The 13406-nt window shown below is 48.1% G+C and overlaps 1 protein-coding gene across 36 annotated transcripts in view; it reads right to left on the bottom strand.

The window, feature by feature from the left end:
* The window catches only part of Lrrfip1 (LRR binding FLII interacting protein 1), a 120781-nt gene that overhangs the window by 37967 nt on the left and 69408 nt on the right, over positions 1–13406 (bottom strand). For 9 of the 36 annotated variants that reach the window (XM_060368840.1, XM_060368841.1, XM_021659547.2 and 6 more), the window contains exons 4-7: positions 10168–10215; positions 8669–8713; positions 8078–8128; positions 3228–3287 (exon numbers count right to left, since the gene is read on the bottom strand). The exons of 15 other annotated variants lie outside the window; for them this stretch is intronic. In XM_060368840.1, coding sequence (XP_060224823.1) covers positions 3228–3287; positions 8078–8128; positions 8669–8713; positions 10168–10215 — 204 coding nt within the window. Of the gene's footprint in view, positions 1–3227; positions 3288–5880; positions 5914–8077; positions 8129–8668; positions 8714–10167; positions 10216–13406 lie in introns of all 36 variants that reach the window. 12 more of the 36 variants (XM_060368844.1, XM_060368843.1, XM_060368829.1 and 9 more) reach the window with 5 other exon arrangements.

Here is a 13406-nt window from a genome sequence, read left to right as displayed (position 1 = left end):
CTTTAATTCTTTAGGGAATTTTGTTCCTTCTTTCTTACCTCTAAAAGGAAAGATTATTTGTTTTTACTTTATGTGTTTGTGTGTTTTGCCTGCATATATTTAAGTGTGCTGTGTACATGCCTGGTGAATATGAAGGCCAGGAGAGACCTGTAGATGGTCAGGAGCTGCCATGTGGGTCCTGGGAGCCGAATCCTGGTCCTCTGCAAGAGCAGCCAGTGCTCTTAACCAGTGAGCCATCTCTCCAGCCCCTTCCATTTCTTCTCTAGGTCTACATCATTGTGGTGACAGTACTGGGAAATTCAGTCTCATTTCTATACCATTCACCGTGATATGGTACCTGGTTGGTAGTGGCCTGTAATCTAGGAATGTGACTTGGGAGCCCCGTCCTGTTGGCTTATCTGGGCCAACTCCGTTCTCCTAGCTTAACAGGTTCCCGGGGAGGTGAGTGGCTGAGCGTTCACTAGGACACGCCAGCCCCAGCTGGCAGGGCCCTCAGTAAACAGAAGCCACCTGTCCTGGCCCATGCACATCCGTGCACGCAGACAGCTGGACTGGACCGAATTTTCATGCGAGGCTCAACCATCTTTGACAAAGTGCCACCAAGTGCACACTGCCTAGAGAGTATCCTTTCAGAGAGGAGATGAAAGGTAGGGGATCTTCTTTTCTCCCTGTTGGATTAGTTCTAACTGGAAAGAAAGCAACACACACAAGCATCCCATTGGTTCTCTCAGGGTAGCTGGCTGAATGTGAGAGTATGTTAATTACAGGACAGTGGGGAAGTCTGAAGGAAGTAGCTCATGTTAGTTCCTCCTCAGTCCAGTCGAACATCCATTCCGAGTAGAAACTTGTAAAATAGGTGGGGGGCCCGGGGGTCCACACACGAGGACGCATGCTACGAAACCTGCAGTTTCTGAAGACAGCGTGTGAAAGATTTAAATGGAAACCAACCAACTTCTCCTCCCTGGAGGACGACAAAGCGGAGACTCGGCCGTTGCCGCCACTGCTGTAGCTGGAATTCTGAGCACCAAAGTAGAGCCTGTGAGTGGGGAGCGCTCCCTTCCCCTGTCCATTCACAAGGCAAGCACAGGCACACCAGTGTTAGGACCCGGGAGCTCTGGTTCACCTCAAGAATTTGCAGCCTAAATTCTTAGCAGCCTTTCACATCTCAGGGCTCTGACTCAGTGAAGTCCAGTGTGCTATTATTAGCTGGTTGCTTACGGAATCTCACGTCAACCCGTCAATGACCCCAGAGACTCAACTCTCCTGTTTTGCGTATCTCCTTAGGTAACTGAAATTCTTTCTATGGCAAAAATTTCTGCCTCTCTTCGGCCTGGCCCAGCGCCTGGATGCAGAGAGGCAGGGGGAGGCTGAGAACTGGCTTCCAGCCCCACAGTGCAGGAGGCTCACCTTGAGTATCCGCTCTAAAGCATCGGGAGGAAAAGAATGTGGGGGAGGTGCACAAGTGACATTACACACAGAGGCCCTAGATCAAGGGGGAGGAGACAGACATTCCCAAGCTCTTACCAGGCAGGTGTCTGGTTCTTTTACAACTGTCAAGTGCCTCCATCCCACCTACCCTTTCCTCCAGAATGCCCCTCGCGTTTACAGTACCTGAAGTGTGACTTCGATGAAGCCTTCAGTCATGTGACTCTCTCTAGCTACTTGTTAAACCAATTTTACATCCAGTTTCACTCTGTGAGCAGTTTTATAATCAGGCCTTTCTGTATTTGACTCGTAGAGGGGCTGTCTAAACCGCAGCTAAATCATAAAGCACATTTGTACTGGATCTACGTCTGACACACAGCTTGATGTCACCCTGAGACACAGATGGGTTGACAAATTTACATCCCATGTGTAAAGAGTGTCACACTGGAAGGACTACCAAGGAACTTCAGTTACGGCAAAATAATGCACTAGGGATTAAAGTCACAGCTTGTCAGTATCGGGAAAGCACTGTGGCTCTTGTCTCACAGGCTGGTAGCCAGCTCCGCAGGCCTGCTGAGCACAGTCGGCAACACCGCCAAAGGCTGTGCACAGGTCAGTGACCGCAGGCTTCTGTCTCTGAGACACCACTCCTCAGTGTCAGTGCGAAGGGCGACGGACAGATGGCTTGGACTACGAGGTCTCTGAAGTCTGGAACTAGAAAAGCTTGGAGGGGCCATATGAAAAGCATAGGCAATCCTAAACAGGTTTGAGAAGGCTCAAGCAACCTGTTTGGCTAGTTTGGGAAAGCCAACACTATTAGCTGTGTGTGTGTGTGTGTGTGTGTGTGTGTGTGTTTCTGTATGTGTGTGTGCAATCTGAAGCCTAGAAATGGAATTGAAGTGACTAAATGATATCTTTTTTTTTCCTTTTTTTTTTAAAGATTTATTTATTATTTATACATTATTCTGCCTGCATGTACACCTACATGCCAGAAGAGGACACCGGATCTCATTATGGCTGTGAGCCACCATGTGGTTGCTGGGAATTGAACTCAGGACCTTTGGTAGAACAGCCAGTGCTCTTAACCTCTGAGCCATCTCTCCAGCCCACTAAATGATATCTTAATATAATTAAAACAAATTAAATTTTACACAAGAAACTTATTACCATAAGAGGGAAAAACATGACATTAGGAACAGGAAGGTATTATGTCGTTTAACTCAGATTAATCTGTGTGGATCATGAGGCCTAATTAAAATGTGCCCAATTTAACCTTCTGAAATGTCCAACAGACATTCCTGACAGATCCCAGGCCTTCCCCAGTGCCCTGGCCCTCCCTCTTCCCTCCTTACACTGCTCTGGCTTCTTAGATGCTCCCCACCCTCAACTGTGAGCACTCAAGACATGAGAATTCAGTCCTCTTTCCTTCCTTTTCCTTGTCAGAAAGTACAAGCTCTCACATGTGCATCTTTAAGATAAACATTAACACCACAAGCTTGAAATGCAGAGAACTGAAATGGTGGGCCTCCATTCACGTCAGAGTCAAATCACCAACAGACATACACAAGAGGTTAACCAACAGCAGACAAGCTACTTCTGAATCCTGGGTATTTTTAGGAATGCTTATCAGCTTCTTAATGTAACATCGAGAATGCGAATCATGCTAAGAATGCTTGAATAGTAGCATTCTGAGAATGCCGGAAAGTGCTGGGGTGGGGGAGAGCCAGGGCAGCATTATGTCTTAGACACTTTGAAGCAGCAACCCCTTTAGAGCACACGCCATGCAGCCTTGCTGTACTAACCCTGCCAGATCTTCTACTTAGGGACTGGGATCCGCAATAGTCTCCATCATAACCGTTAGTCTGTTTCAACAAAGAGAGGAGAGGTCACATCAGCGCAAACAGTAGCACAGGTACAAACCAGAGAGAAACACTTACCCAGGAAACACTGAGCGTTCTCTGCGGAGGGAATGAATGGGGCAGCCCAGGGCAGCAGAGAGCCTGGCCACCCCAAAATGCCAGCATTCCTGCTAACCCACAGCAACTCAGAAAACGCCTGGCAAGCATGGCACCCATGTCATTCCCTCCCATGGGGTGAGGGACACTGCCGGATGTAGCTGCTTTCCTAGGCAGTTTTCTTAGATTAGTTCTGTGGAAAACTCTAGATTTCCACAAGGCTGAATGCCAGGCCAGAGGGTAGCGACCTGCCTGGGGCAGTTAGATTTCAGGTAAGGACTAGAAAATGCAGCCCAAATGAAGCTGTGTCCCTAAGATTCAGAATAGTGTCCATGTAACCTACAACTAAATGAGGAACTTTCCTGAGGAAGGACTAGGAAACCTCTGGGAGTCACCTGTCAGTCATTTACTCTTCCTCCTTCATTTTTTTTTTCCAGATGAGATGGGAAGATATATTATCATTTGTCCTCCAAGAAGAAACCAGACCAAACCAAATTATCCGGAAGACTAGGCATACCACAGGTTGGCCTGGCTCCCTTCCCTTGTTCCCCCTAAGCCAAGGCAACACCATCTCAGAGTGCTCGGCTGCTCCTAGAGGGAACGGCCTACTTTATTGTGCTAGGAGCCATGTTTGAGGAAATGGCTGTTGGTTCAGGGTGAGGACCACTGGGAACCAAACTACTTCAAAGATGGGGAAAAGAGTGGCCTCACAGCTAGTAAAGATGGAAGAGGAAGATTTATCTGCCTCAGCTGATACCCAAACTGCAAACACAAGGTCTGCCTGTGTCCAGAGGCAAATAAGTCAACCCACCTGCACTTTCACAGCTATGACAATATGCACAGAAATGAAGAAATTACAGGGCCATGGTGAGGAAGCCATGTGACTGCCCAATGGGCACATCAGCAGGTGGGAGGGCGTGGCTTATGGAAGGTTCTGGGCGATCCTCACTTCAGTGTATCCTCACTCCAGGAATACAATACTGATGTAGAATAAGAAACTGGCAGGCATATTCTCACTCCAGAGTGGAAGCTTCATTATCAACTATATGCCTGCTTTTGCTAAACTCAACAAAACAAACAAAAACCAAGACCAAGACACACCAATTTGAAGTTTCTAAGTGAAACAGGAGTACGTGAAAAAAAAAATCTTCCACATGAAACCTGAAAACCACAAGGAGCCATAAGGCATTTCGTAAGTGTGCTTTATGTTAAAACCCTTGTGAGACTGGCAGAAAGAACGGCTGCAGTGCGGCCCCAAGCATGGGCAGCCCCAACGTGGCTGGGCAGTGCCAGCCATCAGCTGCTCAGATGAACGCCGTCTGCTGTGTAAGTCACAGGGCACATCAGAGGTCATTAAAACGGGAAGCAAAACAAGAAACTTGTTAGTTGAAACTTGTGAGTAGCACACTTGACGTAGCCAAATTAATTTTAAAAAGAGAAGACAGTGTGAGGTGAAATCCAAAATGCCCCTGGCCATTGCCAAAATTCACATACACCCCGAGGACTGGCCCTCGAAACTGACTTTGAGTTTAAAACACAAAGGACGATATCTAGAAACAAGTTCAAATGCATTTGATTCCTTAAAGGTCTGAAGAACTGCTAGTGTCGCGGTGTGAGTGTGCCAGCGCTCTATGAAGAGGGAACATGCAGTCGGGGCTCTCGTGAGGTCCTATTCTGTGCTTCCCCCTAGCTGGCCTGCCTCACCAGGCTAGGACTATTCCAGCGGCTCAGCGGGTGCGATGAGTAGGAATTCCCATGCTCAGTTCTTCTAGCCAGCTCTGTGGGGGACCTTGGAGGACCAAGCACGCTTGGCAGACACACTGGCTATTTATTAATAATTGCCATAAACATAAAAGTAAAATTTCCAAATAAATTTTGAAATGGAGAATATGTGAAGCCCAGGGGCTTTGAGCTAAAATCAGCCTTGTGTATTCCTAGAAGAGGCTACAGGTTTGCAAAATTTCTTGGAGGCTTCTTTTTGTGTAAGCTGTATACATTTTGAGAGGACACAAGGCATTGGGACTCTCACATAAAAGACTGTTATTTCGAGGGTTAGACCAAAGGGCCAAAAGAGCCAGCTAGTGCTCTTAATTTGAATGCTTACAATTAGGAAAGAATGGGGTTTATTAAGTAAAACGATTTCTTCATAGTATTTTAAAAGGGCACAAAGACACCCTGGGAGTTCTTGGCCTGGTGGGTTCTTTGAGGAACCCATAGTGGGTGGCCAATAGTAGCTGCCAGTAAGTGGGACCCAGGTACTAGATAGTCCAGGCTTTAGGGCACCATCCACAGGCCAGGAGGCTCGGGGTGGGGGGAAGGGTGTGATGGCTCATTCTAGTGGGTGCCATGCCCTCCTGCCCTCACAGTGTCCTGGGTGAAGACTGGCAGATGGACGTGGCTTTTTGGAAACACACCCAGGAAGTTAGTAAAAAGCACCGCAGCTATCATTTGTCACTGCACACCGTTAGAGTCACACAGCACAATTATCTCACCACCTCACCCAGGCATAGGGGCTCCCATACTCCAGCTCAGGCTGTGCCGGTTGGCATAGGGATGGAAGAGAAAAACAGAAATGGGAGTGCCGGAAGCAAGTAAAAAATGTAGAGGCAAAAACCAGGCGACCTTTAAAATCTTAACACCAACACATTTCCCACAACTTCTAATGTCTTACTTAAAAGAAATATACATATCAAAATGATGGTCATCCGAAAATCTAAGAACAATAAATTGCTTCTATGCAACTGTTTAGTTTACAAAACACAAAATCATTTGAGTCTTCCTTCTTGGTATAGATATGTTCTAATTAAACTAGGGAAAGGTCTAGAGATATATCATCAGATTTCATATAAAGCTAATGAAAAACTTACAATAACCCCCAATCTTGATTTCCCCAGGGAACCATGTATGCTGAACCCAGGGTGGTAACCACCCCTCCTGGAACTCAGGCCTTATCATCATTGTTAGCCCTGCAGTCCAGAAAGAAGCCATCTTAAGAATCCGCAAAGTAAAGGCTTCAGTATATTAAACTATAGTAAGTGGCATAATCCGGCCTCCATAGACACAGAGTGAGATTGCCCACAAAGCAGGGTTGCCAGCTGCCTTTCTCAGCTGTATCAGCCAGAAGGGGATGGAGTTTCAGGAACCTGGCACGTGTGAAAGGCTCTGGGGGCATCAGAGGCTGGCACTGTCATTAAGATCTTCGACCTCAAGCGGGTCCCTAAATACTCCCGGCTTGTTCCACATCAAGGAGTATAGCAGATTTGATTCTTATTTCCAGGACCTCAGCTCTCAAATTCTAGATTTTGTTAAAGATATTTCTTTTGGTTCTTAAAAAAGAAATAAAAATAAAAACGAACTAATTTTGGGTGGGGAGTGGCCGTGCCGCAGTGAAAGTGAAACTCAGAGGTCAGGTTTCAGAAGTCAGCTCTCACTTTCCACCATGTGGGTCCCAGGGACTGAACTCAGGCTGTCAGGCTTGGTGGCACGGGCCTTTGCCCACTAAGTTTCTTAAGTCCACCATGGGAGAGTTGTGTGGCAAATGGAAGCTGGCAGTAAAACTCAATGACTTTCTCCCATTCTCCTCTTCTACTCTAAGCAGGGGCTTCCTGTGTGAAACTCCAGAGCTTAGGAAAAATAGACTTACATCTGATAAAGATATCCAGTATAGAGTCTCAATTCACTAGAGGTTAACACGGAAGGGGAATGAACGCCCCAACACTTGCCAATGCCGCAGTCGCAGCAAACTCTTTTAAACACTTCCCTCCTGCTCCCCCTACCCCCCAACAGCACTCCCAGGAATCTTAAGATGGTGAAATTCTCTCCCCCCCCAACACTAGGGGACCACAGGTCTGAAAATGACACACTGTCCCAGAGATTTGGGTTCTGCTTCTGTCTCCCGCCTGTTCTATCTTGGATATCTGTTCCTCAGGCTTCCTCCCTGCCATTTCTGGAAGAAGCTCTCTTGCAAAGTCACCACCAGGAGGCTACATCCAAGGGTCGGCTCCGTGTTCTGCCCTTCCCAGCGCTTCCCCTAGTCCCCAACTGTTCTTCCTCCCCTTGGTTTCAAGGGCTCTAGACCTCTGACACCTCCCACGACTGCAATGCCTGGGCCTGACCACAGATGTTGCAAGCTGAGCTTCTACTTATATTTTGCTTGCATAAATCTTGCTTCCGTTAACGCGGATCATGTCTGAGGGAGGGCCCGGGAGGAAGTCACAGCTGCATCATGACAGACACTCAGCAGAAACTCCCCGCAGTAAGGTGGCACCTCGCTCCCTTCACATGTAACTGTCCAGCAGAGCCACCCAGGGTCTGCTCTTGCTGTTAGGAGGAAAGGCCAGTGACGGCGGCTAAGCCCCAGGCCGGTGTATCACCCGGGCCTTACTGCCATATGCCAAGCTAAACACATACCTGGTGCATGTTTATTCAAGGGCTAATGCTGTGTGACCTAACTGTCACAGTCATGATTAATCAACCTCAGCGTGGTAAAGTCCTTTAACAGAGTAGAGCGGCTGCTTGGGGACGTAGTTTTGACAGCCTCTCCCCAGGCCGGCCCACCCTGCCCTTGATTAACTTAGATACAAACTCTTCATCAGTTAGGTGGGGACCTGTGGAGCACACATTGTGATGAACACTGAACGCAGGGATCCCGCCCACACTTGGTTGCCATGCAGGAAGCAATCACGCCCGTTACTGACCCGTAGGCTGCCGCGGCTACCCACGGACAAGCGCTCATCTTCGTCCGAAGCCTAGTGAGAGACAGCAACGAGAACAGGACGGTGAGCTGGACTGTACAGGAACCTGCTGACCCGACATCACAGAGGACGTGACACAGGCCCTCAGCATGCCTCAGTTTGCCTCGGCTGTTTATGGAAACACAGCACGTCACAGGCAACTGTTACGGAGGGTTACTAATAAGCTCCAATGATTATAAAAACTACCTACGGGCACTTAACAAGAACAGCATTTACACTGTCATGAATAATATATTAATAATCATACTTAAACAGGGCATGAGACAAAGTTTAGTTGTAGATAGAGCGCCTAGGCTTGCATGAGGCCTTGGGTTCAATAAACAGTTTTGTTTTGTTTCTTATCCCGAACACAATTTCTTCACTCAATTTAGCCCAAAATGCTGAAGGCTGAGCTGCGGTCTTCGTTCAGGCAACGACAGCAGCTGCATATCAGCAATGGCAAGGCTCTCTGGAGCACTGTGTCTACTTCAGCCACTAGAGGAGCCAGGAGGGCTCTGTGAGCCTTCCCTGGCGGCGACGGATCGTGGTACTGACCGATGTGTTTCTCCGGAATCTACGAGAGTAGCGCTCGCTGTCTTCCTACCGATGCAAAGGGAACAGCAGAGAGAGGTTAGAGAGAGCAAGGCGGGGTGCTCAGAAACCCCCAGAGGGCCTGCCACCACACAATCCAGCATTTTTCATCTAAACGGCGAATCAGCATTTTATTTTATTTTCTGGCTTTTGTTCAAAGGCTCGAACTGAAGGACTGTGAGAAACAGCTCCTGGAGGAGGTCCTCAAGAACACAATAACGGGCATAGTTCGTGCCTGAAAAGCAGCTCGCAAGCTCGGGGGCAAAAATGAAGCCTTGCTTTTCCCCCCTTCTTTCTTTTCTCTAACCCTACAATCTGGTTTTAGATCAGCCCTCTTCCCGTATGGCCTGACTCTGCTTCGGGAACCGATTTCCCCAGAGAGGCCCCAATGTCAATGTCACCCTGTTTGCTTTCCGGACTCCAGGATAAACAGGTTCTTGCATGTTTATTTCTGGAATGGAAGTAGGAGGTACAGAGTTGCTCACAGCTAATTGACAGCTTTTCTCTCTTTGGAGGTGGCCATCTTTTAACTGTCCTTAAGATTTGAAGAGCAAGACACACACCTGGGGCAGGGGGTTGGCATAGACTGATCATGGTGAGTTTTTCAATAGATATTTACACAGAGCATCTAAGACGGTGGAGATCGCCTTGAATCTTCCTCAGGCTGTGTAATAGTGAGGAGCCTTGATGAGGACATTTCCAGGTCTCCAGTGCCAAAAGCACGTGTCAAAGTCCAGGACAGCAGCCAAGATAGAAAGAGGTGGGAGGCTTAATGTGAGCACAGCCTTGCTCTGGGATCACCGAAAAGCACCAGAGGTGTCCAGCCCAGAGCCTTGCCACATGGGCACCTCTCTTGAGAGGCCTGAGGGACCTAGGCTTTCTTGGGTTGAACTAGCCCTTGCCTGCCCAGGGAAGGCAGACAGAGTCTTAAAGAAAACAGTTGGAAAGGGGAAAGAAGTTTTCTCAAGGGTAGGGGTGTTCATGGGCACAGACGAGACAAGAAGACAAGAGGAGCCAACAGTGAGTGTACAGGAGTGTGGGGTTGGGAGTGAGAGGGCAGCTGGCTGGCTGTGAAGGAAGCAAACAGGCCAGAGCCTCTTCTGGGTGAACTAGAACAGTGAGATGTTCTGATGGTGACATGAGGTTCTCTGGAAAGTTCTTACACACAGACACATACCCAGCCCGAGTCCCTGGGGAATCTTCTGATGGAGAGACTTAGGGGAGCAGTGGTTATGGAACCTCAGATAACCCAGCCTGCAGATATCAGTAGTCCCCTTCTGTAGGGGGACAGGTCACACGCCTGGCCAGGCCATTTCTAACACCACCACACCAGATGCAGAAATGCCCTGAAGAAGACCTCTGAGTATCAAATTACAGTGCCACAGGAATCCACTGGCATAATTAAACTGCAGTCAGAATTAAATTATAAACCATTTACGTCTTAAATTATATTCATGGCCTACCATCCACTGCTCGATGTCGCCCCATTTTGTATCCAGCCCATAATATTTCTATGGACAGAAGGGAAAGAAAATTAGTCAAGAAGTAAACAGTAAAAGCATAAGAAACTCTTCCGCCATGCTCTACCACCGCAATCAGTCATGGAGGCGGCATGCCAGGCAGGGTGACCGCAGAACTGGGCTCTGCCGAGAAGCCATTTGCTGAGCAGCCATGTAACGGCCTGAGATGAGGCCTGCCTAGCCACTCCTTCCTCGCAGGCTTTTGGAGTCCAGAGCAAAGCACTTATGGGGGTGGGGGGGAGGCTCCCAAGGTGTCAGGAAAACAAACCTTGGGCAGAACCACCGCAGGACCCTCTGCAAAGCCGTTCACAGTTTTGGGGCGCACTTGCAGAAGGAGCCAGTGCTGCCTACTGAAGCGTGAGTGGAGAGCCGGTCACTCCACGCTGCTGCCCCAGGAAGGGTCCCCAAGGAGGGAAGGGGAAGCGCTGCACTGAGCTGGCTTCTCTCTGCACGCCTGCTGACACCTGTGCCCCCAGTGCAGGCCTGAGAACCCAGAACTGCTGGCAGATGCCTAGGACCTGCAGAGCAGGCCTTTGGATGGGGAGAGACTGCAGCTAACAGCCCCTGGTTTTTCTTGCCTACTCTAAGCCATGGTGGTCCAAGACGGACTGAACAAAGTAGGTCATAACGGCTGCTTCTAGCTAGAGTGTCCCCGGGCTGGTTGAGAACCAGGGCTTAAAACCAGCTTGGCTTTGTTCCTTATTTTCTTCTCAATTTCTAGCAAGCAAATCAAGGAACAGACAACCAAACCTTCAGGACGTCACATTCTAACACACTTTAGGTTTATAATCAGACATACAAACCTGGGTGCCAGAAGTGCAAGGGCATTTTAAAATGGTTTTCCAGTTGCTTGAACATGCTGTGGTTATGTTTGGTTTAGGTTCACCTTGAAGGAGGGCCAGGTTTCAGACACATGGCCCTGCCCTTCCCACAGAAGAGATGTTAGTAAGTAGAAAACCGAAAGGAGAAATTGGAAGATTTTCACATAGCCTCGAAGAGCCAATCGTGTCAAGCTAGTGCAAAAAGCCACACAAGCAGTCTTTCCTGCTAAGTTATGTGAAAAAGCCACACCTGTGGAGAACAGGGTTTCTCCCACAGGGTCACATATCAGATATTTCCACCACGATTCTTAACAGCAGAAAAATCACAGTTATGAGGTAGCAATGAAATAATTTTACGGTTGGGGGTCAGCACGACATGCATGACTACACTGTGGAGAAGGCACTAGTGTAAAGTTCTGCAGGCCGACGACCTGTTAGAGTGCTGTGATCGTGGAGAGCAAAAGCCGAACTTGTCTTTGCTGTCTACAGTTCCCACGGAAGCCACTTACCACCTCTGTATGCTGTCCCACGTCCTTTGAAGTCTTTGGAAACCTAAGAATGTGCCTAAAACCTACAGTGAGATTTCCCTTCTCTGCTCTAACCCGCCTAAACAGTTTCCCCACCAATGTCTGTAGGAATCACCTTGATTTATGACTTACTTTTTTTGTAACTATAAAAAGTTGGGATATTTGGGGCAACTTTAATCTGTGTTCCATGGCCATGGGGTCATTCGTTTTTGGCTCAGATCAAACTCTTATTCCCCTTGGAGTGAGAGCTGTCCTTTGCAGAGACACCAATTTCTTTAGAATACACATTTGTAAAGAAAATAAAAGCAAACCATCGAAGCGTCAAAGTCACAGCTCCTCTGGGTACTGAAGCCCCTTCTGTACTCAGCTAGTGCTAGCTACGCCCTTACCGAGACATTCAGATCCTACTTCCTGTGTAACACACAGTGCCTTTGTTTCTGTTTGATTTTAGCCCTTCACTTAAGAAGACAGGAGAGAGCCAGGCTGAGGGACAACACCCTTGAGCCCAGAGGAACTTAAGCGGCCACAGGACGAGGAGAGAAGGATGCCTGTCTTCTGTCCATCATCACAGACGTGAGTGTCCCACGGACACTTTTATAAACTGTGGTGGGCTTCCGGAGCTCTTCCAGTTGTGCCCTGCGCGTGAACTCACATCTGACAGTTCTCACAACACATCTCAGGCCTGTCAGCTAAAAATCCAACCGTGAGCTAAACAGGAAAGGGAAGGATGAGGGGAAATGATCAGATCCAGCCTCTTTCCTGGGTTTGGGGCAGCAATGTCCCACAGCCTCACTGTCCATCAGGGCTTCCCAGCCTTACTGAGACCTGTGAGCGTCCTCCTGGGATTCTACAAGACAGGGGACTCTGGCTTCAGTATCCATTCCTGTAGTGGATGCTAGGACCATGAACACATGCCGTACAGATTCTGCTGATACCTTCTGGACCCTTCTGCCTCGTCACGGGAGGAGGTCTCCTAGTAGGCTGGGCTGAGCGGGGTGGGGGGTGGGGGTCATTAAACTGAGCTCATGATTGTCTGCTGCAAGTTCTGAGGCTTACTGGAGACATGCTTTAGAAGCCCGTGTGCTCTGAACTGAGAGTCTTGTGTTCTGACTCTTTCTGCTTTAAAAGGAAGATACAGCTGTTCTAGGTAGAAACTGAGCAAGTGCAGACAAGAGCACAGTGCACAGACAGAAAAGGCTCCCCAAGCCCTATAACCTCTTCAGGGGCCAGTGGCACCCTGCTCCATCATGGCTGAGCCGCAAGTTCCTGGAGAACACTCTCAGCCTGATCTGCTCACTGTCCTGGCTTCTAAGCCTCGGCGGCTGCCATGACACAAAGAGGACATTATAGATCCTTAGCCTGTAATGCTCTAGGGTCGAGGGAGGAGGACAACTGGATTTTGTTCCTATAGCTTTATTCTTTTTTAATTTTTATTAAAACTAAAAAAAAAAAAAAAACAAAAACCTCTATCCCCAATAATCTGTAATCTTTCATTTTCTTCTTATTCTAGATTTTTATTCTCTTCTGCCCTGAAACCTCTCTCTCAACCTCTCAAGTGTTGGGGCTACCATACCTGGCCTAATAACCAATTTTTCCATCCATTCATCCATCCATTTTCTATCTGTTTAAATGTCTTCTTCTCTCTCTCATTTTTTGAGATAGGGTCTCACTATGTACAGGCTGGCCTCCAAATAACCACATAATCCCTGCATAGCTTCAAACTATCAGTGATCCTCGGCCTCCTGAGTGCGAGGATTGCAGGAGTGTTCTCCTACACTTGGCCTACTAATGTCTTAACAGGTGGCAATGAACATTGGTATTTTTAAGGTTTTCT

Source organism: Meriones unguiculatus, chromosome 15 (genome assembly GCF_030254825.1).
Source record: "Meriones unguiculatus strain TT.TT164.6M chromosome 15, Bangor_MerUng_6.1, whole genome shotgun sequence".
NCBI classification, from domain to species: Eukaryota; Metazoa; Chordata; class Mammalia; order Rodentia; family Muridae; genus Meriones; species Meriones unguiculatus.
The sequence above is the reverse complement of the archived record's forward strand: the minus strand, read 5'-3'. Positions and strand labels throughout refer to the sequence as shown.